This window comes from Xiphophorus maculatus, chromosome 4, assembly GCF_002775205.1.
Source record: "Xiphophorus maculatus strain JP 163 A chromosome 4, X_maculatus-5.0-male, whole genome shotgun sequence".
NCBI classification, from domain to species: Eukaryota; Metazoa; Chordata; class Actinopteri; order Cyprinodontiformes; family Poeciliidae; genus Xiphophorus; species Xiphophorus maculatus.
The window spans coordinates 27465318-27492909 of record NC_036446.1 but is presented as its reverse complement, the minus strand read 5'-3'; the positions used below and the strand labels follow the sequence as shown (position 1 = coordinate 27492909).

Below are 27592 nucleotides of genomic sequence, written 5' to 3'. Positions count from 1 at the left end.
GAAAGTCCTACCTTCTCTGCTCCATGACACCAATGGTTTTGGCTGGCCTCGTGCCACACACTCCATCACAGCAGGATGGCCGAGCACCACTGTGGCATTCTGGGGTGGCGCAACAATCACAACTGGGCTTGGGCTGTCAATGGAGCCTGTAAAAAAAACAACAGTTTATCTAGTTTATATACTTTGGATGAACATTATGAGACTATGTTTGAGACTCCTGTTCTTCCAACCAAGAAATGAAATTAGACCAGAGGATACTTAGCAACCCTGAACAGGAGCACCTAGTTTAGATCAACATTAGATTCTTTTTCTTCTTTTGCTCTTTCCTTTGATTTGTTATTTTGTTTGTATTTCCTTTTAATTCCTGTAAAGCACTTTGTATTGCCTTGTTGCTGAAAATGTATTATATAAATAAAATTACCTTTACCTTTAACATTGGAGTACACTTCAATGTAAGTATTGAAATGACAAAATCTTACACTTTAAATTTGGTTTGGAATGTTTCAGCCTAGAACTACTAAGGTAATCTAATTTAATATATATTTTGTCCAAAATGCTTTTTTTTCCCACTGGACATGTGAGATAGCAAAAGACTTCTGCATTCAAAGTTATTTACTTTCAACTTAGCTCAACAGATTCAATGAGCCACTACCTGAAAGGCTGAAACAGAAGAAACTGGAGAAACAGGAGGTGGTGTGTCAGTGACGATGACACCTGAAAGTGCCAACGTATTTGGCCAGAAGGTCGAGCCAAAGAGAAGATTACACAGAAGAATAAGGCTTTTCAAGGGCCCTAAAAGGTAAACCATTATATCAGGTCACAGAATGGTTTCAGTTATCCAACGGAAGAACTCTACTCCTCCTTAGCGACAAAGAATGCCAATGAACGAAAAATGTCTCTACGCGTCTAATAAGCACTCGTTTCTTGATCACACCAAAGTCGCTAAGGTCCAGCAAGTGTTAATGAAAGAAATAATCTCGGCAAAAATGGTCTTGCATACTGTAAACACGCATTAATCATTGACATTACATGCAGCAAACCTTGGTGATGCAAAAGGCTTTAAGTGGGTCATGCTGCCTTTGCAACAACTTTCTAGCAGAGGGTGCCTACAAAGTGATGCGTCTGATAGGTGTGGGTGTAGTGCACTGCCAAAAATAGAAGCAATAGCAGAAAACAGACCGAAGAAAAACAATAAAAAACCTCTAGCAGTGCCTGTTCATGTCTTAGGTTTTCCTCAGCTTCTGAAGTATTTCAGTCTATTACTTCAACACAAAACTGCTGAAGCGTTCCTGTGGGTGTTGAGCTATTCCATTCATGGAACTGAAACGGAGAGAGGCGATAACATTAAATATGACAGAGGTTTAATGTAAACAGACAGCATTGCCAAGTGCCTCTGTGATGTTTTTTTTTTTAATGAAAGTAGCGAGCCATTTTCTTGAAAAACCTGAAAACATGACCTCTCTGCAGTTGCAGATGAAGAGGTTCATTGATTCATGCAAGTCAAAGCACTAAATGCTTAACAAATCTCTGAAAGACACCGAGTGTAAGACTGTTTTCAACACTCTAGTTTATTCCAAATCACGCTATTGATTTTGCCTTGGTTTAAGGTAAAGAAAATCAGCACTATTGTCCCTGCGACAGAAAAAGCAACTGAAACATGCCTTGGTCTCTACCAGACTGTGGCACTTAACTGAAGGAAGTGTCTTAGTAGCTTTAAAATTTACCTCTCAACATATGTCAGGCCTCTACAGTTTGCATATTTTGTCAGCCTTTACAAAAACAATGCAGTCAACAACAGCAGACCGTATTTATATTCTGTTTTATCCCACCTACAGCAGAACTAACTTGGAGAACAAAATCAGCTGCGGCATGGTTCTGTGTTTTGTCACCTGAGAGTTCAACATATTCTCACTTTGTAACTTGATTTTAGAGTTACACTCAGTCAAGTCAATCAAAAATATCCCCGAGTTCGTCAAGGATGTGTGCTCAGTTCTTTGCTCGTTACTCTGCTGACAAATGACTGAACTCACTAATTTGTCACAAATCAACTCTTCAGTAATGGAAATGGTACAACTGTGGTTTGACTCATCAGCAACACTATGGGGATGAGTGACTGCTCTTTACTGGCAAATGTCCTTTTTATGTACGTATATTTTAAAAGTCTTTGCAGTAGGAGCAGAACAGATGTCAAATTCCTTGTTTTGTGTGCACAACCTTGCAGCTGATTCTGACATATTTGGAGTTATATTTCCTGTCAGTAGTGATTTTTGCCCTTTGCCATGTGGAACTCCACCCTTACAGCGATGAGAACGGCACGCATTGCTTTAGTTATTGTTCTGGGGTGTTTTTGCGACATTGTGGATGCATTAATGTAATATTTCTTTAGGCTAGCCACACCAGGAAGGTTCACTCCGATTGAATGTTTTCTTTATTTGTTGCTCTCACTGTGTCGCAAAGTCGTAGAAATGTCTTTGCAATCCTTTGTGAACTAATAGCTGTGATTTATATCGTTTCTCGACTTCTTTGAGATCAGGGTGTATTTTGACATGTCTTACCCTTCCTCTTTGCCCCTCACACTGAATCTATTTCAAGGGATTGCTTGATTGTGTGAGTCAGGCAGTGATCAGGCTTTGGTGTGACTAGTGTAAGTCATTCAAAAGATGAAGAAGGCAATTACATTTTACTCAGGGCCAGGTTGGTTTGGATAACTTCCTTTCCATTTAATACATACGATCATCATCTATGGTGTTGATAGATGATGATCCCCCCCCAAAATAAAGAAAAAGGAAAAACACTTGCGTTTAGTGTGACAATTCCTGTATTTTGCACCATCAGCCTTCATGCCTATTTTCATCAACGCCCTTTGACTTCTTCACCTGCTCTGGTTTTGGACATAGCTGAAGAAACCCAGCAGGCAACACGACCCTCAGGAAACTCTTGACGCTCAAGTTCTTGGAATACTTTAGCTGATAGTCAACAACTCTCTATGGCATCGTCTAACCCGCATAGGTATAGAAATAGATTCTTCCATTCCAGAAGGTTAGTATTTGAGGCAGCTGAAACAAGAACAATTTGTTAGACACAATTTTGATTGAGGAACTTCTTAATTTAGCTAATCCAAAGTCTGTTATTAACCACCAAGTTGTCTCAATTAATCATTATTACAGTGACATGAAATCATACATTTCAGTTTAGTTAGACTCGTATGCAAGGTTTTTTAAACACATTCTCCAACAGGAGACATTTGCACACATTCCCTTGTTATTTGGTAGTGTTGTCATTAAACCACTTTACAATTAAATTTCAAATATAATTAAGGTCACTTTCAATTGGAAGTTTTAAATTCCTGAATTATGTTTTTAGCTATCATTTCAATATTTTAACACTATGATTGGTGAAACAATTTTTTATTAATTGTCACCAACTGAAAATAGGAAATGCTTAGTCTGAATTAATGTAAAATTGAGTATGGCTCTTTTGATCCAACATATGCAAAAACATCTGGTTTGAGCTGCATGAGGCATCCAATTTCATTAAACTGATTTACTTGAACTAATCTCATTTAAACACGCAGTTATTTTAAAAATCATATCCCCTGATACTACAACACACAGCTACCCTATTAGATAAGCATATCACGCTCCCTGAATAATAAAACCAATATGTAGTTTATAATTGTATTATCAGCATGCAACCTTTCTTGTAGTGCTACATTAATGTGATTTACTTAGATGGATGACCTCCCTTGTGCCACAGTGTGAAACCAGAGGGCAGCTCTCTGAGGATCCACTGAGGTGAAGGTGAACAATTTCTCGTGAATCACCTTGAGACACGGCGCCAGGGACATGAAACGTCACTGCAACTGACGCAGTGTTGATGTTCAGCCTATTCAAGGAATAACATGGAGACTCAATCATTGCGTTTTTAGTGTTTCAGCAGTTTTATTAATCAATTATATTGACAATAATTGATATATCTATCAGACGTAACTCTCGCATAAGGTTAGATATGATATCCCATAGGCAGATATTTTCCAGCAAGTGCTGACTGATAATTTTGTATTCTTAGTATGGTTTTCTTTTTTTTCCTCCCTCTTTCCTTGATTCTGTCGCCTCCCTGGCTGTGCTTTTGATTGCTGCTGTGTCAGAGACTTACTTGATTCCAGTCGTCTTATTTAGCTGCAGCCTAAAACGAGCAGCAGGACTCTCCAGCGGTGCCTGATTGTCCCACTTGATCAAGCTGCCCTAGCTCTCCTAAATGCAATATTTCAACATGGCGTGTTTTTACAAGCTATGTTTCTTACGGTATCTCCTTTCGCTCTATTCACCTACCTGGATTTTACCCCGAGCCCAAGGACACTTAAAAGGAAAAAAAATAAACCTCCACTTGAACCAGGTTCCTTATTGAAAAACCACAAAGCGGAGCAGCAGACCTCACCTGTCGTGACAGTGAGCCTAGCTTCGCTGCTGATGTTCTTCCTTTCAGAATTGGATGCCACACAGCGGTAGAAGCCCTCATCCTCTTTAGTCACCTTCAGAATCTGCAGCACCCCATTAGGAAGAGAAATGAACCTGTTGCTCCAAAAGGAAAGCAAAACAAATTTAAAAATAAAAATACAGAAAGAATAAGAGAGAGAATACAATAAATGACTTAATACACTGATCCATGAAGCAGCAGGCTGATGAACTCTACTGTTCTGTAGTTTTCCAAATTGGTTTTTTATGAAATAGAGATTTGACCTGACAGGACTTCAGTTACTAGCTATACACTAAAACAAATTAACTGTGTGTTGGTCTCCCTTTTCTGGTGAAACAACCCTAACACATTGACATGAAGATGTACTGCTGTGATATCAGACAACAAGATGTTAGCACGTTTGTCCAATGAGTCCCATTGGGTTGATACCAGGGGAAAAACAGATTGAAGACCTCCAACCTGTTGTGCTTCTAATTAAACCCTTTCCCCCCCGTTTTTGGCAGGGTACCTTATCTTGTTGAAAAAGGCTATCTGTGAATGTCGTTTGAATGATAGGGTGCGCATGATGTGCAATACAATGGATTAAAGCAGTCATGGAGTCCCAGCAGAACACTGCCCAAAGCGTCACTCTACCTTTGTGGGCTTAACCTTCCTCCTATACAACATTCTGGCGCCACATGGTTCCCAAGTTAAGCAATGCACATGAATTGCTTTGCTTTGTAAAAGCAAAGCAATTTGAGCTACAGTTGGCTGCTGGATCAGACCACACGAACCAACCTTGCTACTTGGATGCAACATTGAGCCTTGGCCCGTCATGAACCACTGTTCCTTCCTTGAACCAGTTCTGATGGATTCTGACCAAAGCAGAACAGGAACAGCCCACAAGAGCTGCAGTTTAAGAGATGATCTGACCTCTACACATATACGTAGCTAAATAACTTCCATTTTACTGTCAGTCCTGCACTTTATATTTTATATTCATATTTATATTCATATTTTATACTGTATTTTATTTTATTCTGGAGTAACCTCACAACATTGGAACCTCAAAACATTGTCCTGAGCCGTATGCAACGAAATTTCGTTCTGTATACACCCTGTGCATGCAAAATGACAATAAAGTCAGTCTAAGTCTAAGTCTTATGCTCGCCCATTTCTTCTGCTTCTACCTCATCAGGTTCCTGGAGAAAACATTCACTTAAGTAAATCCCACCTGCTAGCAGGTGCTATTTTCGAAAGGTAGGTGTTATTTGCTTCACCTGCTTACAGTTAAGAGAATAACTCAAAGTAAATAACAGAAGTTCTGTGTTCAGGTACAAGATTTAAATCCTATAGAAAAATTCTGGTGGCGCACATGCACACACACATCACCTTTGGAAACGAAAAAAAAAATATATATATCAAGCCCAAGATGATTTATGCTGCAATCCAGCGTATTGGTTTTTCAAAGACAGAGAACATAACCAAACCATGGCTACTTTAACGGATGCAAAGCGGACGTGAGAAAAGTTTAAAACAAAGAGTGATTAAGGAGAGGCTGTGAATAGGAGAAGCAAATAATAAGAAAAGATTAACATGATGAACAAATGAGAGGGTGAAGGTTAACAGCAAGGAGATAATACCTAAGAGATGGCAGAGGGTCTGAGTGAGAAAAAAAATCCCCTAAAAGCAAAAGGTAACAAAGGAGAAAAAGGCCTCTGTTTCATCAGCTATCCTTTGACTGATTTCTGCGAGAGACCCATTAATACCGCCTGGGGTGGGAGAGCCACACTGCACCAATAAGAGGTTTTAAGCAGCAAGCTGTGTGGAGGTCATGCCGCGATATAGCTGACATTAACAGTTCGATCTGCGTAATAAGACCGAAAAGAAATTCACTGACCCCAGGGCCACAGCAAAATGTCTATTTCGCTAAGCCATAAAGGAGAATATTTTTGTGAGCCTTGGCAAGGGAGATCTTTTGAGGAGTCACACATTTGAAGTTCTTTATACATCTTCTTTCATTTCTTTGAGCACACAGAAGCCTATTATGTTATGTTTCCACAAGAGAAAGTCCCTCTTAAACATGTCGCTTTAAGAACAAGCCCTGCTCTCAGATGTCCCCATTTATGCCGGTCCAGTTTTTGACCAAGAGAAAGAAAACAAATCCTCGACTCAGCTTTTAAAGGATTGTATACAGTGTCACGGCTACACCACCCTAACATTGAGCTGTAGTGATGGAAAGAAACACGACTGTTCAATAGGAGCAGACAGTTACCAAGCGTCAAAGATGAGTGTTTGTCTTGTGAGGTCACATCACTGCCAGCAAAGACGTGCACAAATGTATAAATGTTGCATGGTAACATTGTCTTGTTTTCACTAAGGTCGGTCCCTCAGGAAATGTAGATCCACATTAGTTGCAACGATCGTTATCATACTCTTTAAAATATGCTTGCTGATATTCGTCATTATTACTGGGGTATGATACCCTTTTACTGGGGTATCAGCAGGGAAAAACAGCAAAAGGAAACATATAAAACACATATTTTACTGCGTTTTATTCATTTTTTATTAAAACTCTGAATCTAAAAAAAAGAGTGTACCCTGCATTTCAGTCAATTTTGTGGAACCTTTAGTTGCAAGTCGTTTGTGGTTCGTTTCTTGTAGTTTTGCACATCCAACAAAAATGTCAATTCGTCTTTGAAGAAAAGCTCTGCCTCTGTCTTGAGAGCAGTTTCAATGGTTTGCCATGAATTCTCAAGCGGATCCAGGTCTGGACAGTCAACGATATGAAGCTAAACAATTTTGTTGCAACTTTGGCTGTACGTTTACTGACACTGTTCTAGATGGTGGATCTCTACACCTGTCTTCGACACTACCTGAGCCTCTGGCAGAATCAGAGTGAAATGGTCCACCATACTTTTTCAGATTTTTTTTCCCCCTAAAGATTTATAAAAACCTGGACTCTCGTCCGTTGCAATTCAAAAGTATGTGCTACTCTGTGCTGGTCTATCGTGTAAAATCCAAATAAAATGTGTGACTGTAATGATACAAAATATTTTTTGCAAGGCACTGTGCATATCTCCTTTTACCAACAACATCTGCGTGAGAATATTAAATGCACTTCAGTCTAACACACAACTTACCTTGTCTCGTCAGTGATAGTCACGTTGTCTTTTTGCCATGTTATGACAGGTGTGGGTACTCCCTCAATCTGGCACTCAAACCGAGCAGAACCCCCAGTGGTCACCGTTTGTGGTGATGGCTCCGCAAAGAAGCTGGACAGACCTACACAGGAAAAAACAGCAATAATGTATAACCCATTGAATGAGGTCAAACACCTATATAGGATCGATAATTGGTCAATTCATTGCCATGTCATTAGTTGGGTTAAAACGGCAACATGGTTTCAAACAGTTTAGTATCTCTTCAAACCATTTTGCAATTTCTATGACACAAATTATAACTCACTTGTCCTTGCAGAGACCTTTAAAAGTAACATTTTAATTTAAACAAAAGAATATGTGTGCCTAAGGGGCAATGTGAAGCACCAGATGGCAGCAGTGAGTAAAGTCAGTGAACCTATGACCTGTTACCCCCCACATGCTGGTGGGGGTGAGAAGAATGAACAAAACAGCTTCAAGTGTCCCTCACCACTTCAGCCCTAGTCCTGACTGCGATGAAAAGTACGGGGGATGGATCAAAAGAGAGAAAACACATAAAGAAAACAGAGGTGGGAGACCAAGGGGTTTGAAAAAAATAAAAAAGTACAAGCCAGGGGAGAACTGAAAACCCTAAACAAGACTGGCACAGATAATAAAGCTTCCAGTTAAACTCACCCTACAACGGACTGTGAGAACAAACAGGGAGGCGTCCAGATGAGCGACGCATTCTCAAACATTCCATCAATTTCAGTGACAGATTCTCTGTGTGAACAGATCTGCATAACCAATTCAGAACACATTTGTCAGACTTGATGTCAAAACTGTTCCGCGAAACTATGCATACAGTGTTTGCGAAAATGTTGGAGCTATACGCCTGTTGGCAGATGTTTTAGTGTCTCACAGAGGACATCTTTCAAACACTTAGGACAATACTCAGACATGGCTATTTAGTATTGTAGTGACCTCTAACATTGACTTAGTGACCTCTAATATTTTACACTATACTTTAAACATTGCAGATATAAATTTTACACATACAATACATTACAGGTGCTGCTGTTACAGTAACAACTTGTGAAGAGGACAGTGATATTCCTGATCAGTGTTGCCATAACAATCTGTTGGAATAATTTGAAAAAAAAAGATCATCAATGTGTTTTTCTTTGCTTCTATTTTTTATATTATTTATCAGTTAACTTTCCCAGGATGGGCTGACTGAGCAAAATTACACCGACTGCAGAGCAAGGACTCATCCAACAGGTCACAAACAGACCCCACAACAAAATCCAAAGAGCGGCAGGCCTCATTTGCCTCAGTTAGGGTCAGAGGTCATGCATCCACCATAAGGAAATTACCTGCATGGCAGCGTTCCAAGACATAAACCACTGCTCAGCAAAAAGAACATTAAGGCTTGTCTCAGTTTTTTCAGAGTACATCTTGATGATCCCCAAGACTTTTGAGGAAACAATCTGTGAACTCTTTGGAAGGTGTGTGTCCTAATGCATCTGCCATAAAAGTAGCACCCATTTCACACAGAGAACATCATACCAACAGTAAAACATGATGGTGGCAGTGTGATGGTCTGTGACTGTTTTGCTGCTCCAGGACCTGAACACGGAGCCAAAACACACCGGCATCTCCACCGCTTGATGGCTGAGGAAAACCAAGATGAAGACTTTGGGGTGGCCTGGTCAAAGTCCTGACCTGAATCCTATTGAGATGCTGTGGCATGACCTTAAAAAGTCCAACACTCCTCTACAGCTGGAAAAGACTGTTATTATAAAAACTGCATTTTGTGTTGACTTGTGTTGTATTTGACCCGTAAGTAAATAGTTTTTAAGGTCTGAAACAATGACGCGTGGCAAAATGTGCAAAAAAAAAAAAAAAATCCCAGAAAATCGAGAAAGTGGGAAACATTTCTTCACACCATCACATCCAAACAACGAATACATGTTCTAGATAAGCACACAAAACAGTTTCTATTAGTTTTTGCAGCAGTATGAATCATTGTTGCTTTTTCCGTTTCAAGAACATGTTTTGTCCTAAAACTAATGCAGCGAATCTTAGTTGCTATCACTCACGATTTATCAACATGAGAATCTCGTCGCTGACCACAACAACTGCTGGCACTAGCAACACCCCGTCCGTCTGTCCGTTATGGCACTGAGAGACCAAAGTTTCTCGGTGTGTACACAAAGACCGAAGGACGTGTGGTAATGGTAGCAGAAGGGATCTGATTCATTTCAGAAGGATCCTGAGTTGTGAGCTTCAGAGGAGGCATTGATGATTAACCCCTGACACATCGCTCCGCACCATGACCTAAATCCCAGAGTTCCGCACGATGTGCGGAACCGGCGCCTGACGCGATGCCAGACTGTCCGAGCGTGGGCGAGCTCGTGAGTCGAGGGGCTTTTGGGCAAAGCTGCTCTTTCCCTCACAGTGTTCGGTCAGCGTCGGTGCCTGCAGACACACTCCTTGTGTTTGGATTGGTGGATTAACTTTGTGTATCTCCTCTCTCACGGTGTGTGCACACGAGGGTGAATGACAGCAGATAAGCAAGGGTGCACAGCAGCAAATGTCAATGAAAAGAGAGAGAGAGGAGAGGGGGTTGTTCAAAGAGGGCTCTTTGCCCGTATCGCGATGGGACAATGGTGATTGGCCGGCCTTCCACCTCTGATTCTTTCAAAGTATATCTGTGTACATCTTTTTTGTTTGTTTGTTGTTTTTGTAGAATCTCAGAATTTGAGATGGAATTCCACAGCAGATCCACCCGATACCCCAATGATCACCCACGTGGTTAACGTCTGACACAGAGGTAACTTTTCATTGACATTCTCACAATAAAGGCAACATTCCAAAACACAGCTATAAATTAGGATGGATTTTTAGGCATCCTGTAGTCACACAGCTTATAAAAATAAAAAAAACAGGGCCAAATTTAGTTAACCGCTTTTCTTTTTCTTGTCTGTCTTGACTTTCCCCCCTGCTCTCTCCCCCTGTCTTTGTCTGTCCCTCTCTCGGTGCCCCACTCTTCGGCCCCTCGGCTATCAGATTGCAGCGTTTTCCCCCTCCCCTTGTTCAAGCAGATAATTCCACCCGTGACCTCTTTGCTACCCGGCTCTAGGGCTGAGATTGTGAAAGCTCATCAAGCATACCTCCAGCCTGGACGGGCTATTTGTAAAAGCTACCATGGAGCATGTGCAACTCGGTCAGTTCGGACACGCAAGAAGGAAAGCCCTTCAACGCTGCCAAAAGGAGTATTTGAAAAAAAAAAAAGTCTCCTTTGCAGGACCGCGCAGGTGTAAGTTTTGGGAAAAGGATAAAAAAAAGAAAAAGGCCGTATTGACTTGTAGAAGGACATCATTAAATACATTGGAATTTTACAAAACTGTCTCATAATTACAGTAGGAAACGTAATTACTTCATGTTCAACAACCACACTGTATCTGGCCTTGTTTGTGTTTATTTCCCTTCTGTTAATAGGCTCTTTGCTGTCTTTGTCTACACACTGAAGGAGAGAAAAAAAAATCCATCGCTCTCAGAAACTGTATTTACAAAAAAAAAAAAAAAGGAGAAAAAGTCCTTGTCCGTCTCTATGCCTTTCAGGGACAAGCACATGATTCATGCTTGCACGGCGACTGCGAAACCAGAGCAGGTGGCTCTCCTAATGTGTTTTCACAGATGTGATCTCTGCTACATTCTCTCGCGAAGACACCGGGGTGGGAGGGATGAGGAGGTCTGCTCGAGATCCGACGACCGGGCAGACCGGCTTCGGACTCCCTCACATCCGACGCCTCGTTTCGCACTTCTGGTTCGTCTCAAAAGGTTTTTGCAGAGAACCCTTCACGCGCAGACTGCAAGATGCACTGACGCTCTATTCACGCTCCTTAAATTACGCATGTTGTCACAGTAAAAATCCACAAGTCAATGTATTGTACTGCGGTTTTATACAATATGCCCTACCAAACACTTTGTGTGTATTTGCAAAGTGAAAGCAAAATGTGACGCTTTTATTTATTTAGAGGAAAATGTGATATTATTTGTATGGGTTTGTATTCTGTCCCTTTAAACCTGATTCCCCTACAAAACAATCCACTTGAACTAGTCGCCTAACGTCATTAGTAAACAGTATTGGACTGTAAAAGGCTTGAGATTTGGGTGGAAATTCATCTTCCAGTAGGAATACTCTCAACATACAGTCAGGATGTTACAATGGAATATTTCATATCTGAGCAATTTCACAAGTTACACTGGACCAGTCAAAGTCTACACCTAAATCCAATTGAGAATCTTTGACAAAACTTGAAAATTACTCTTTACACACACTCTTCATCCCCCCCACCCGTGACTAAGCAGTTAAGGAACTGGCAAATGAAAAATCAGCCTCTACAATGCTAAAGCTAGTGCAGATAAAAACCAAACAATTTGAAGCTGGATTTGCAGTGAAAGAAGATTCTACAAAAATATTCCCTCAGACAGGATGAGTACGCGCGAATGCCGCACACTATTCAATATTTTTTGCAGTAATATTTCTTTAACATATAAATCTCTGCTGCCTTTTTTGGGGGGTGGGAGGGTTAAGCATAAATAATTGTAATAAAATACATTGAAGATTGAAACTGTAGCTTAACTACAAGGGGGCGTGGATCCTTTTGCAAAGCCCTTTCATTAGAGAGGCTGTAACTCTCCAAATTCTCCTTTGCTTTTTTTCCCCACCCTTCGTAGCATTTAATCTAACATCTCCCCCACCCCCTCCCTATTAGCACTTTAGTCCTTATTGTTCCCCAAAGAAAAGATCCTCATAAATAAGCATGCAGCAGCTGACAAAAGACAGGAGATCCACAGTGGATGGTGTCTCGTCTTACACAAAGCTAATGACTGAATAAAGAGCAGAACTTGGGAGTCTGAGGGAAAGTCAGTTCTTCGGTCAGACAAAAACTTCCATCTGTCCCCCTGCAGCTTCATATCACGAACTTCCGGCTAATTGAAAAGTGGCATGGCTTTGTGGGGTCGAGAAACACGGTTGTCCTTCAAAGAGCAGAAGAAGAAAGCACAAAGAAAACGACTTTTTCTCTACACGCTAGGGAGAACAAGTGTCCGACTGCAGAGGACAAGTTATTATTGATGCACAGATCAAAAGGCCAGTCATCAAGAAGCCAGAATCCTTTCAAAATGCCAGGCGATGAGCAGATCAAATACCTAAATGTCAGATTTTTTTATAAACTGAAACACTGAATCAAAAACTGTACCACTGAGCAAGACTGTGACACAAATGAAGTTGCGTAGAGAAGGAGCACCATGTCTAGCTACTAATGAATACACGCTACTTGTGCCACATAAACCTTTACAAAACGACTGGTAAAGCTGGAACCAAAGGTTGTGTGAATTTTCCACTTAAACGTACGAGATTCTCCCACTTTGACTGTTTTCTACAAGTTGATAGTAACAAAATTGTTTCCAATCTGACTCATTGTGCGCAAGAACTTCCATAATGCCCTCCTCTAAACAGCTGCATTGCAACTGTTAATCATACCAAAATGCCAGATGCTTGTACTTCTAACTTACAGTCTAAGATCACAATTAGAACTGCCTAATGCAGTGGTTCCTAAAGTGTGGGGTGTGCCCCCCAGGGATGGTGCAGTGTCATTGCAGGGGGGCGCAGGAAGCGATATGGATGAAAAAAAAAAACACAACAGTTACACAAAAGTGTTTCACTGTAAAGACGGTTTGTAGTTTTGTTGCAACCTGAAGTGTAAAATAAACTTCAGTGGAGTTTGAAAACAAAATATGTGTAAAGGTTTATGTCTGGTTGAGCGATATGTGTGCCCAGTTGATTTTTTTTTTCTTTTTTGGGGGGGATTTTATAGTATTCCATAGGGGGGCCCAGAAAATCTTTGGGAACCACTGGCCTAATGACATACTATATACAGTATAATGTGCCAGATCTGAGGCTCACATGACACTAAAAGTCCTCATTTAGTCACCACTGCAAACAAACACGTTGAACCAGTTGTCAAAATCTGTCAAGCAAGTTTTGTTGTATTTAGTTTCTTTATCATTCTTTCCTGAAAATGTCTCTCAAATTGAACAGTTTCTCTCAACTGGACCTCAGCTTTTACTGATGAGGAGTGTGTGAAGAATTAATTGTGACCAACGATCAGCCACTTTTCCACCGTCACTCAGAGCTCAATCCCTTGACCCCGCAATTAGCAAGCGTATATATTATGCAGTGACGTGCGGTCAGGGGAGGCAGGTGAGGCAGGCAGTTCTCTTGCCTCATGCCAGGGGGCGCTCATGATCCCAGACATTGTGACTCCACAACTGCAGAGTAAGAGACGGTAACAGCAAGCTAGTGATACAGTAAAGTGCAGCGATATATTTGTAGTTTTCTCCTCGTACCACTTATTAATAATCGCAAAATAAACATTAAGCCTAAAACCATACCACTGCAACAGACTGAATGTTCTGCTCTTTGCGTGGGAAATATTTCAGTGTTTTTGTGGCGTTGTTGTCAGTTGCTATGGCAATGAGTTTGCGCGTGGCTGCGCTGATATAGAGAGCGAAAAAAGCGTGGTTTTGAGTTTAACTTTAACAGTTTTTCCCTTTGCTGTGGAGCACAGCACGAAATTAGTAACATCTACATGTCTAAGTTTGATTGAGTTAATGGAGTTATTCTACAGCTGCAGCGCAGCTATGAATGGCATGTAGAAGGATTGTCTTTTTGCCCTCCAGCAATGTCTGCATGCGCAAAATTTGCTTATGAAACAATAACATGCAGGGGGTCTATATTTGTAAATATGATTATGATAAAGTCAGTGCCTCACCAGCTATGAACCTCATGAGCCTTATGAGCAGAGTAGGACGTAGTGTGTGACATTTTAGTTTTAGGATTTGATAAAGCACTAATTTATCAAACAGGAATTATACAGAATGACTTTTACATGGAGACGGACAGAATTCACCTACATATCAGAGACCAGTCATTCAGAAGTGAGTGTGGATTGGTCTACTTTATGCACATTGCTCCACTGCTTCCATATAAATATAAATGGGCTGAACTTATATGGCGCTTTTCCAATGATTTTGAACACTCAAAGAACTTTACAGTGGAGTCACACTCACAAGCGCACACACATTTATACACTGATAGGCAGATTAGTAGGCAACTTGGAGTTAAGTGCCCAAGTTGCACGCATCAACATGTGACAGGAGGAAGCTGGAGTCGAACCTACAACCTTCCAATCACAAGATGACTGTTCTTCCCACAGAGCCACAGTCGCCCCCATGGTGTGATTTATTGAATTTAGAAGTTAGAAGCCAAAATGCATTAATCTGAATTTTGGTGTATTGTTGGCAACCTTTGACTTTTACTCCTAATAAGGCTCTGGTTTCAAAATAAAGTCATTTAAAACAAAAGGCGTTCATATAAAGTTTGGGTTAGACTTTGTAGAACAATTATCAGCACGAAAGCCATTGTAACTTTGGGACTTTCAATGGTTTCTGCCACTTTTAATTTTTCTTGGTGAAATGATACATAGTAGTTTGGCGTTCAAAAAGGACAAATCCACATCCAAACTGTTTTCGAACGGATAAAGCGACCTAAAATCAACCAAACACAACTCAGCATTTCTTGCACTAAGTTTTAAGACAGAGTCCATGTCATAAAACTGGTCAATTTGAATGATCGCTGCTATTTCTTATGAGGAAAAAGGGTCAAATATCCAGCTGGAAATCAATCAGAAGCTTGTTGATAGCTAGCTACATCAAGGAAAACTTGCATGAGAGAAAATCCACAATCAATTCAAATGTGTGCATCCCGTTCCACCCAGAAAAAAAAAGAAAAGAAAGAAAAACACAGCTGAAAAGGATCACTGGAGTCTGAATAGAGCCAACAAACACAGGCAGACAGACATCATGTAATGCTCATCTGCAGACTGGACTGAGCCTCAGCTTTACATGAGCTCAATTACAATCTTCAAAACGACAGCAGAGTGTCCTGTAAATTGTGCGACGCCTACTTGCAAGCAGCACGTTGACAGTCCGGCTGGTCAGGGCTCCGATGGCGCTGGCACTCACACAGCTGTAGCTGCCCTCTACGTTCTGGGGAGGCTGGCTGTCTGCGGAGGTGGGCGACAACAAGAGGGATCCGTTGGTCAAATACTGCAGGCGATCTCCCGGCGCCTGTGGCAGGAGCTGGCCATCCTTGAACCAGGTGACATTGAAAGGAGCGTCGCTGGAACCCAGGTTGCAGTCCAGCAAAAGTGGCAAACCTAGCTCCAGAACCACATGGCTGGGCCCAGCACCACAGCTCAGTTCCACTGAAACAGGCTTTTCTGTGTAGGAGGAGAGGAAAAAAAGATCAGTTAACTAGGATGTACCATGAAAGGTCTAAGACAGTTTAGCTTTATTTCGTATGACTTTCTACAAGGATCTCTCAGAGTATGTGAAAAAGAAAGCATTTTTCCTCACTTGTCCAACTTCTTTTACTATGTGATAAATTTGGGCAAAACATCCTACTTTGAAACATTTTACTCGTCTCTGCAAAGTTGGCAGCACGGATGGATTTGACAGAACATTTATAAAACGGGCTGTTCTGAAATAGAACGGAGACCGTTCTTGGAGGAGGATCTTTAAAACTGAGATTGGCACAGCAAGAGTTTATTGGCACCGCTGGTAAAGATCTCTAAAAAAAAAGCATAAATAAATCAGTCTTTCACTGCAGTGGGATAAAATGAAAGACTCATTTTTAAAAAGGGTACAAAATGGGTAAAAAAAAATCACATATTAAGAAATAATTATTTCTGACAAAATCACAACTTCCATAATTACAGACTTTTTCTACAACAATAATTTTTCCCGTATGACGATAACTTGTCACGATTGAGCAAACATAGAACAGGGATCTATGAACCTGTTCTGTGTTTCTCTCTAGATTGTTTTTTTTTTCTCCATTTCACATACAGATTTCCTATTTTTTAGTCCTGGATCCTGTCACGGTCATGATAGAAAGCTGTTGTTTTGTCTTTTGATTTGGCCCTGTGTGTAGAATCATAAAAGATCCACTTACATAATGCTACACTCTCCTATAAGGTTCTCAAGGTCTTTTGAAGAGAAATGGGTTCACTGCATCAGCATCACAAACCCTCATGAATACTTAACACTGCTTTTCTACATATTTGTTCTCCGTTTCCAGTAAGCCCAGCCCGAAAACTTCAGTCTGTTACATCTGACCAAAGTTTAAAGCTCCGGTGAAGTTAGGCAAACTCCAAATGTTTACGCTTTAGACGGGAAGACAGAAACGACTTCTTTCTGGCATGCTTCTTAGGCAGCTGGCTGGCATGTAGACAGTGGCTAATGGTTGCTATGGAGACTCGGTGACCTCAAGACACCTCTCTCTTTGCAGCGGTTCCCACACAGAACGCTTCGGAAATTGATTTCAACTCCCTTATCGTCCCGATCAGCAGAGAGCTTGTGCTACAAATGATGTGACTGGGTTTCCTTCCAAGTATCCTCAATTTAAATGTTGCTTTTTGATTATTTAAAGAATAATTATTTTATTTGAAACACAACAAAACACTGACGTAAAAACATCGGTTTTACAGAGTCGTACATTTTAATCCCCAGGGACTCCTCTACAAACGTGTCAGTGGTTGCGGCCATCAAGTTACATTTGGTCACTGTGCTGTGTGGCATACCGAAAGCAGGCGTTACTCTAGTAACCACAGTCTTCTGGTGACTTTACCATGTAGTCACTTTTCCTTCAAGTCTTTCTTTATTGTGCATCTTGAAACTACCGCGGTACTTTTTTTTTTTTTTTTTCGGAGTTCAATATGCGTTAGCTGAAGCTATTTGGGCGCTTTACTTTTGAATCAGAAACAATTGGCTGAATTATTTTTTTGGTATAGTTCGCATTGGCTTGGTTTCAACATAATCCCAAATGTTCCACTTCTCAAGTAGAGTGTGAACGCAGCATATACTGTCATTTCCAAATCCTTGGAAATCTTTGTGTTCCTTTTTCCTGGTATATCAAGTTCACAAACCTTTTTCTGCAGAACATTTGATAATTAGTTTACTCTCTTCAGAAAGGGCAGACAAGTGAAAGTACATCCCATTATGTGATAATATAGTACATTAAAATGCTAATCATCTAAATACAGTCAGCATAAATTGTTGTCAAATGCTGATTGATGTTTTGGGTTTGCTGCTGGATTGCTTATGTATTTTTAGCAACTGTACTGCATGGCTTTAAATAGACTAATCACTGTTCTGAGGACAATTGATAACTTGAAAGTCAGCATCCTTTGCCATGCATTATGCATAACATGCACTTTGTAATATGCATGAGACCACAGGATGTACTTCTCATGCTAACCAAACAGTAAAGTGAACAAAAGTATGTTTATCATTTCTTAGAAAAGGATACAACAGCAAAAAAAAAAAAAAAAATGTAAAAAAGATGAAAATCTTGAAAAATGTGTGCTGGCTTTTTGTGAAGTTGGCCTTATGGTGATGTGTATAAATCAGATAAACTGAATACAACAAGAACATTTAATCTCAGAAGTCTTTTCCCCTTGACTCTGGAGTGCAAAAGGAAAGTTCAGCTTTTCTCAAAAGAGCTCTTCTAACACAAAACCACAATTTTTCCCCAGTCCTCAATCATTTTGCGATCATTGGAAGGTCATTGTTTCTCTTTCACTGCTTTTTTATGTCACAGCCAAGGTTTTTTTTTTTTTCACCTAATAAATTTTAATTTAAATGTTTTACTTTGCCTTTGCACTGACATTCGTTAGCATTATACAGTGACTTGCCTCACTTTGCTCTGAAATCACTTTTAACAACCTGGCCTGAATTGCTTGACAAAAAGAAATATTATTTTGTGAAGCAGCAAGATTCCCTGACAAACCTTAAGGCTTTTTACAGTGTGTGGAGTAGTCTGATGGTTAGTGGCCATTACTGCTGAAGACATTTTTGCATCAGTAAAAGCTCTGGGTTGTTAACACTCATTCCCTCCTAAGGGAAGGTGAGGGAGCATCAGGTTTTGCTTTTGTCGAATATTTATTGCTTGCAGACCTAGTGAAAACTGCATGTTACTCAGATTTAAATGTTTGGAAATGATGTGGCATAACACGTCTTGTTACGTCTATGAAGCATGTAGACCCACTTCTATGTGCTCTCATTCTGAATAGCGCATTTATGTTTTAATTAGTGGTGTGGAATTTGTTGCAGTTTTTTAGTGCGAGAATGCAGCGTGCTTCTTATGCAGTCATACTCTTAATTTATTTCTATATCAATCAATTGATACGTTGGAAGGGAACCTTTAAACCTCTATGAGTTCTTCCAGGTAAGTCATATTTTCTTTTTTACTGAACTATTTACTAAGCAGGCCAACTTATCCATTTCACCTTCAGTTTCAAGCCTTCTGCATCCTGAGTGAACCCTCATCAGTTCAGACACAGCGTCCGGACACCACATCATGCAGCGGTGTGCTGCTTGTGTGGCATAAATTGCGTCTGGTAGATTCTCCAATAATATTTCCAAATAATTATTTGACCATCTGGCTAATCTGGTGATTGAATTGATTATTCTAAAATTATGCCAAAGCCTAATCTACCTATTCTACTGTCTTTTTGTATGGAAATGAAAGGCAGATATGCAATAGCATAAAAGCGGTATGAGCTCAGGGAAGCATCGTCGAAGTTAACCATTGCGTTTTGTCAATCAGCGTAGAAAATTCTGCATTACATGATGTCATGTCTTTGTTCCGACGACAATCTAATCTGAAAAATCGCTTTTATAGTTCATCTTTAAATTGGTCGACTTTCACATACACACGGAGCAGGTTACTTCCAGCTTCCCCATCTCTGCCGACCGACTAATTAAGTTAATGGGAAATGGAATTCTTCCCTTGATTAAATGAGGCCTGACTCCCCACCATCACCTCCTGATGAAGAGGTTGCGCTGAGTGAGGCAGCTGACACATCCACACATATCTACACTGAAGAAGAAGGAAAAAAAGCTGCTGTACAGATGCATCAACACACCCAAAGAGCAAATGCAAAAATCAGTCAAACTAAAGACTTGCACATGAGAAGCATATTAAAGCTTCTACGTAGCTGGTAATGTGTTTCAACACAGACAGATCACCCCTGACGGCTCCTTGTGTCCTCTGGTCCATTTCTAGTAATTAGGTCTCATTAAGCCATTAAAATGCGAACAGCGATTTACCGCAAGTATGTTAAAAATAATTCATAATTAAATGAAAGGCGAGTATGACTCTGTATCAGCCCTCAAATAGGAAATAAAGGTGTGATTAAACAAGAGGAGGACATTACACAACTCTTTTCATTAATAAAACTTGCCCCTTTTCATGTTATGATGTCATTATATTCCAGAATAAATCAAACAATAGGAAAAAAGCTATGAAGATTTCCTTAAATGAGGTTCAACACAATCACCCGTCCTCTGCAGCAGGATTTAAAAGACCAGGCATGTAAATCTGACTCCACATTCACGTGTGTCTGCTCCAGGAGTATTTGCTGATTTGAAGCCAAAGGTGTTCACATGGTGTAGAGTCGCACGCACCAACGTGGACCGACGCTGACAGATGTTGTAACGCTGACGCAACAGCAGCAAGCGTGACATGAGGTAATGGTGCAGTGAAAGGAGGAGAGGATGTGAGACGTGGTCATTCTGCCAGTTTTCTTCACATATTGTGTCTGCTGGGAAAATGAGCTGTTGCAACAAGCGGCAACAGAGCACAACAACAACAACACAAAAAACACAGGTGATCCAAAACAGATCAGGGTGGAGCAAAAAACAAGTACTGAAACATGACAAGACAGAAATATAAAAGCAACACAGAAGAAAAATGGGCAAAAAAAAATATTTTATTATTTATTTATCTACTGTCAACTAATGAGAAAGCAGAGTCGGTGTGTGTAATTTAAAATTCAGCCTCAATACAGCTGTTCTGTGAACGCCTGGGAGGTTTGTTCAGTACAGGGATAAAAGTCGGAGAGAGCGTCGGTGCTCAGTATCCTGAGCCGCCAACCTCCCATGGAGGACTGCTTAATCCGTCATCTGAAAACGAAGAGTATGACACAGGCGCCACAAACCTGCCAAGACAAGGCCGTGCACCTAAACCGAAAGGGCCAGCGAGGGGCGCATCACGCAGAGAAACAGCTAAGAGGCTCACAGTAAGTCTTGATGAGCTGCAGAGATTTGCAGCCCAGTTGGAAGAATATCTTCAGCTGCTCCAGAGTCCGGTAATGTACAAAATGGAACAAATGGATTTGTACAAAAAAAAAAAAATCAAAAAAAAAAAAAAAGAAACATCACCCATAAACTGTCATTAAGCATATTTAGGTGACGAGAGGAACAGTTTGGCACCTTAAGAATTGGCTTTGGTCCAATTTTGGACTACTGTTCCCAAAACAGACTGTGCTAAAATCAGGAAGGGTCTCCCGTACATATCCACAAGTTAAATTGAGGCGCGTATGCCGGCTTTGTAATCAATATCTGAAGACACGGGCAACATGATCTGCAGCTAAAATTGCCCGTGAGTTCCCCCAAATGTTTTGACCATTCATAAAACTTCAGCGGTGGATCCCTGTCGAAATAGTTGCAACAAATCTTGTTTGTTGCAAATGACTAGATTTATCTGTAACATTTGAAATCCGTCAGCCTCAAACATTCCTCTCTCGCCATCACAACCTCCCCTCCCTAAAAACAAAAAGCATGCCATGTTCAGGACTAGTGGCTAATCTTCTGAGGGACCATAGAGATCAGTCTACACTTCCTGTAGAAAGGAGTTCCTGGCTTGGAGAGATTTGCTGTGACCAGTGTATAATTCTACATATAGGAAACTATTTCACCTCCATCATTTCATCATGCCAATAAGCCGCTGAAACACTGACAGTTTTCATTGCAAAAATAATAAAAAAAAAAAAAACATTGCCAAGCACTGTTGGGTAAAAATCACTCCGTCAGACTTTTTAAAATTTGACACCACGTTTCTCTACAAGGCTTAAGCCTCTCATCTCATACAGAAATCAGTCTAAATCAGTTCAGCTCCTATTGTACTGCTTCCTAAAGTTAAGAGAAATAAAATTAGTTTACTTCTTTAAGTATGCGTGTCACATTCATTGTGCTCCTGTTCCGAATGGCGCGTGTATACTGAAATCAAGAGTGTGGAAAGCGCACCGTTTGGCCACGTTCACATTGCATTGCTTTCGCTGTGGAAATACAGTCTCGTTTCATTTATTTCACATTCAAGGATCAAGTGACCATCTGGGGATGAAAAGCCGTACTCCCTGCTCCAAAAGGGCTTGCCTTTTTCGAATTTCTTGAGATCCAGCAACATCTTGGGCACCTCGATAATGGGCAGCGTTAGTCTGGTGTAAAATTAGAGGAAGTGAAAGATTTTCTATCTTAGTAGATATTTATTCCAAAAATAATGGCTGTGACACTTACCATTGTCTTTGCTTTAAAAATATGCTGACATCTCCTATTCTCTCTCGAAAACATTCTGTTTGGTATAATGGAGGCTATCGAAGCTTTGTAGTCTGCAAAGTGTTTCAATTAAATCCTTAAATTATTCATCTGAGCCATGACCACAACACTCAAGACTATAAAAAGAAGATACAATGGTCCTTCCAGACTTACAACTGGACAAAAGGTTGTGCAAAGTCTTTTGAAAACCCAATGACATATTGTATATATTTCATACTTGGAACAAAGGCGGTGTTGAAATGTTGGTGTCATAACAGAGAACTGTTGAAGTCATGAAGTATTCATAGCTCAGCATTGCAGAAAAGTTATCTCACATATACATAAAAAACAGTGTCTGATAATAAAATGAAGCAAAAAGAAATTAAACAGTATTGCTCTAATACACCGTCAGAAAAGTTAAAATTCGACAGAAAACTAGAACTAAGTTAGGGTTCTGTTTTTGTAGTGCTCACCTCCTTTAAACTGATTCTGCTTACTTTGACTTGACCTCGTGACTCAAGAATGATGCTGCAAATTATCCAACATTGCTGCTAAAATGCCTTAAAGTTTCATAACTTTTTAAAGACTCCAGCAGGATGTTGGATTTGGGTCGTATAATAATATAATAGGTAATTTCTCATTTGAATGAAAGTGCACAATGAAACAGATGGTGGCATCTGTATAAATGCTACCATCTGTACCATTGCCCTGTAAATATGCTAAATTGATCCATAAACAGCAATTATTACCATGTATTTGCGTTTCCATATTTTTAAAATTGTATCATGCATGATAACACTTCTCTTGGAAAAAAAAACATTGTCTGAAATCAAGAGCAAATTTGTGTTTTGTCTAAGACGTAAGAATTAAATAACTGACCACTTTTAAAAGCTCACGGTCAGAAATCAAATCTCAGCGCCCACCATGTGAATGAATCGCTATTTCCAAGCTGCAGTTTTGATAACTAAAGCAAGCAGGGTTGTGATAATTGCTGCAGGGAGACGGAGACTCCTTGGTTTCAACGTGAAAGTTTAAATGCCTGTGCAATAACAGAATATCAGCGACAGTTTTAATCTACTGCTGTCTAAATGTTTAGCTGTTCACAGAAAACAAATATGGATTAGTTTATTGGATCTAGCTGTGGGCCAGACTTTTTTTTTCCCTTCCCACTGCTGGGATTTCAACATGTGTGGATGAGTTTTCAGAGCTAGTAGCTCACATTTGTTTTTGCCCTTCAGTCAGTTTGTCAGTCAGTTGAGTGTGATGGTTGAAGAAAGCACTGACCTTTTGCCCCCTTGCGCCCCGTCATAAAAGGAAAGTCAGCTGTTCGGGAATTATTCCAGGTACAGAAAACAACTTAAAACAACTTCCTGAAACAAATCTCCAAGGCAACCATCTTCGGCTCTTTTTGAGATTTGACTGTCTTGGAATAAGAGTGAGTCAGCCGGTTATTAGATGGTTTATTAGGTCAATAAAAAAACAATCAATTATATGATTAGTGAACTCACTAATATGAGCTCGTCAGGCTTCCAGAGTCAATTAATTTATGATTACTATTTACAGCTGATGCTATACAACTTTTGTTTACAACACTAGTTCAACTATATTATAACAATTTTATAAATCTAAGTAGGATTTTAAAGATGAAATTCCTAATTAATTGTATTAAAATACATTATTTTGTTTAAGCCTTAAGGATTTTCAAGATATTTCAACGCAAGTCTTTCTAGATACTGATTTTAGTTCAGTCACTGGAACTTCATCTTAGGGAGTTATTTTATGTTTGGTCATTTTTTTAATGCCATTTTAAACTGTACATCAATCAAGTATAAATGCTTGGCAAATATATATATACTGTATATATACAGTATATACTGTATATATATATATATATAAATCCCACTCAATTAGCCAGATCAAAAAATAAAAAATAAAAGTGACGAATAATCAAAACATAATAACATGCAGCAGTGTGATTCTAGCTGAAACTATTAACCAATAACTTTCCGTATCCTGTGGAGAGGAGCCGCAGTGAGGCTGTTAGTCAATCAGCCATGTAACAGCTGCTGTGTCGAGCGTGAGCCATTCCAGCTGCGTTTCCTCGCACACAGATACACCAGTGTTTTTATCACACCAACTTACGGGCAGAAACAGAGTTGCAGTCCTAAAAAGCCCACAATAATTCAAAGATTTCAGCAAAGGTGAACTCTATAGCCGCATAGTCTCTGTAAATGCTGTCTCTTCATGGCAGCTCTTTAATCGGAGCTCAACTAAAATGTAAGGAATGTTTTTTTGAGGGGGGCGGGGGGGTTCCCCTTTAAAACTAAAAGGACACAGTTCAAGGTAAATTTAATTTTGTGTTAGTCACAAGGCTGCATAGAGGCGACTGGCTGAAGCGACTGACAGTAACTACTTTTAATTTTCAGAGTCAGAGGTGACAATGTTTATAGTTAGGCCACATATCTCTCGTAAAACAGCACACAATGTAAAAGAAGCAAACATTTTATCAGGAAAGTCATGTTTTGCAATGCAGTGACACCTGAAGGTGAGTTTTCGCCACCAACTGACCAATCACAGTTTGTCGATCATAAATGTATATTTAGGAAGATAATATTAGATATATACAATTATTTAAGTGCATGTTATTATTGTCTTGTTTATACACCAAATTTTGATTGTGTGGATGTTTTTGTTTCTTGCAGTTGATCAATAAATATTTATTGACATAGAAGTATTGCCTGGTCTGTATATATACAAGTTAGAAATAATCAAATTTATTTGGGTAATTAAATCAATGAGTATAATGATTTCAGAAAACCTTTCAAATATAACTGATTTTATAGAATTTTAAAATGACTTAAAACTATGTTCAAGTAGATAATTTATACTCAGAAGCACTGAATAGAGTACCCCTAAATTAAAAGTCTCACACCAATTGTATTGGTTAAATTGGAATAGTTTGTTGTGCTGATGTGGGGTGATAGGGCAACGCGGAGCTAGAGAATGAGGGGGGCGGCGTTTCCCTGGAGTCTCTGCTGCTCTGTGTACAGTGTTCATTCATACCAGCTAAGCTTCGTCCAATCACGGAGCTCCTCTCCTGCATGCACTGCCCCCTCCCAGCTACATGGGGCCTCCAAATGGCCATGTCAAGGGCCAGATGCACTTGCAAGAGTCAACAAGGCTTGCAACAACGCTAACATGGGAGTAACACAGCAGGTTCTGGATATAAACATCCAAATTCACGGCACAGTTATCCTACAGTAAGGAACTGGCAACACCAGTTTGTGAGGTAGAAGCTGTTGTTAGACTTACTGGCGTGAAAAATGAACTAAGACGATGTGAATTTAAAGAAAAAGCAACATGTGGGCTGGACACTTGCAACAACTTGTTTTAATCTCTTTGCTCCTTTCTGAAAGATGAAGCTGTAGCATATCTATATGACGCTTCAAGGGCTCAGATTTCACACAAGATCAGGATGAGGCATATCACTGCATAAGTCATTTGACATCATGCACTGCGGTGAGGCTCTGATCAAGCTTAACATATGCTCACAGCGGGATTCTCGCAAGATATTTCCTATCAGAGGGCTGTAGTATGGTCTTTGAATAGTATGCTGGATGTAAATGAGGACCATTTGCATACTCATTACGAATGCACAAATATTTGTTAAGGAGATCCACAAAACATGCTTATTTTGGTTCTGTTGCGGAGAAAAATATTAGTGGGCTACAAGTGAAAGAACAGCTCAACAGGAAGTGCCAGAGAACTGCCTCTTCACAGAATACACATCGGTAAAACCTCGACAAATAACCCACTTCTGCCCCTCCTGCATGGCCACCTACAGAGCAACTCTGCTCTCAAGAGGCTGCGCAAACAGCAAGGAGATACTGAGAGCTGGCGACCTGCGGTTCGATTAGGACGACCGGATGAACACAAGTCTTTCTAGATACTGACACATTGATCACTGATGTGACACGCTGAACCCGTGTTCTGAAGCCAGAGGAATTTCTGTACAGCCTTTAACCTAAAGTACTGCTTGCTAAATGCTTGACTCAGAACATGTAAGAAAGCTGAGAACATAATGAAGTAAGATGGTGCTGTAAATCAATAATGTGCCTCAAGAATAATATATTATCTCTTCACTGGCATTAAAGTACAACAAAGTCAAAGCAGCAGCAGCAAAATTCAATCAGGTTTCCTCTCTTCAGGACAATGAGATGAATCAAAAACATTTGTGTTAGAGAAATCTTAAAGTTTCTGTACTTTTACAGATGGATGAATAGTCTTTCTGGTAACTGAAGACAAAAAAGATTAGACAACAAAGTTCGCCACTGTCATCTGTTGCATTTTGTATTGGTTAGTTACTTGGTTTCCCTCTTAACTGAAAACTTCTCTAAACATCCAACCAGTCCTTACCTAGTAGTCACCCTCCCACTTTCAATTATTTGTCAGATCCACCCGTTGAATTTCTGCTATCATGCCCTGAGACCTAGGTAGGATACAATTTCCCATTTTATTTTGCTTAGGTTTCCTTGTGTTTATTTCAATAACTCAATGATTATTTATAATCTTGGCTACTTCCTGCTTGCGTTTCGGACCTCCACAACCATAATGTGATAGGTACACATTGCATGGCCCGTTATATTGTGCAAGTTTCAACCCCCGCCACATTGAACAATGAGAGGCACAAACCTGCCACAAAATTATGTCAGAAAAGTCTGACAGAGTTATTATTATAACAAAATGACAGTTATTAATCTGCTATACAACTTTAAAATGATCAGTCTTGATCATAGTGGTACACTTAACTTGAAGATTACAAGTTTATTGTCAACTTTAAACATAATTCACTTAAAACCTCCACAGTTGCTGTAAAGTATGCTTCTACTTTTTTCTAAAGAATTTATCTTGGTGCTTATTGTGTTGAAAATACAGGAAATTGGTACAGTTGGAGGTTAATCCTTTTTTAATCAAGTTTTTTTTTTATCAAAAAGACCTAAGGAAGTAAAATACAATTCAGTTCTCTCTGATTCCGAGTTAAGTAGCACAGGGGCCCCTGAAGGTTGCGTCAATTCGCCTTACCTTTTTATTTTGTACACAAATGAATGTGTCAGTTCTCAACCCAATCAGTATATAATAAAATTTTCAGATGATACTGTTATTTTGAGTCTTTTAACAGACAATCCAGACAGTCATAGAGCTGCCATACAGTAGATGAGTTTGTTTTTTGTTGTGACTATCATAAACTACAGATAAACACCTCAAAAACTGTTGAGTCATTTCTGGATCCTAAATCAGTCACTAACTGGAGTCCTATAGCCATACATGGCTGCTCCATCAAACAGGTTACATCTTTTAAATATTTAGGTGTGTACATACTAGATGGTGGTGTGAGTTGGCGCACACATGTGACAAATGTATGTGCAAAGGTTCACCAGCGTCTCCATTTTCTTAGACGACTTCGATTGTGTGGCGTTTCTAAAATG

The 27592-nt window shown here is 39.9% G+C and overlaps 1 protein-coding gene and 1 long non-coding RNA gene across 3 annotated transcripts in view; one reads left to right on the top strand and one right to left on the bottom strand.

The window, feature by feature from the left end:
- Positions 1-27592, bottom strand: part of LOC102231531 (immunoglobulin superfamily DCC subclass member 4) — a 56611-nt gene that overhangs the window by 17558 nt on the left and 11461 nt on the right. Inside the window, exons 2-5 of one of the 2 annotated variants that reach the window (XM_023332697.1) lie at positions 15635-15949; positions 7599-7740; positions 4438-4577; positions 12-146 (exon numbers count right to left, since the gene is read on the bottom strand). In XM_023332697.1, coding sequence (XP_023188465.1) covers positions 12-146; positions 4438-4577; positions 7599-7740; positions 15635-15949 — 732 coding nt within the window. The remainder of the gene's footprint in view (positions 1-11; positions 147-4437; positions 4578-7598; positions 7741-15634; positions 15950-27592) is intronic. The other variant, XM_023332698.1, reaches the window with a different exon arrangement.
- LOC111608433 lies at positions 10216-10905 on the top strand. The gene is made up of 3 exons (XR_002752656.1): positions 10216-10267; positions 10348-10431; positions 10668-10905. It is a non-coding gene; the product is annotated as an uncharacterized LOC111608433 (long non-coding RNA).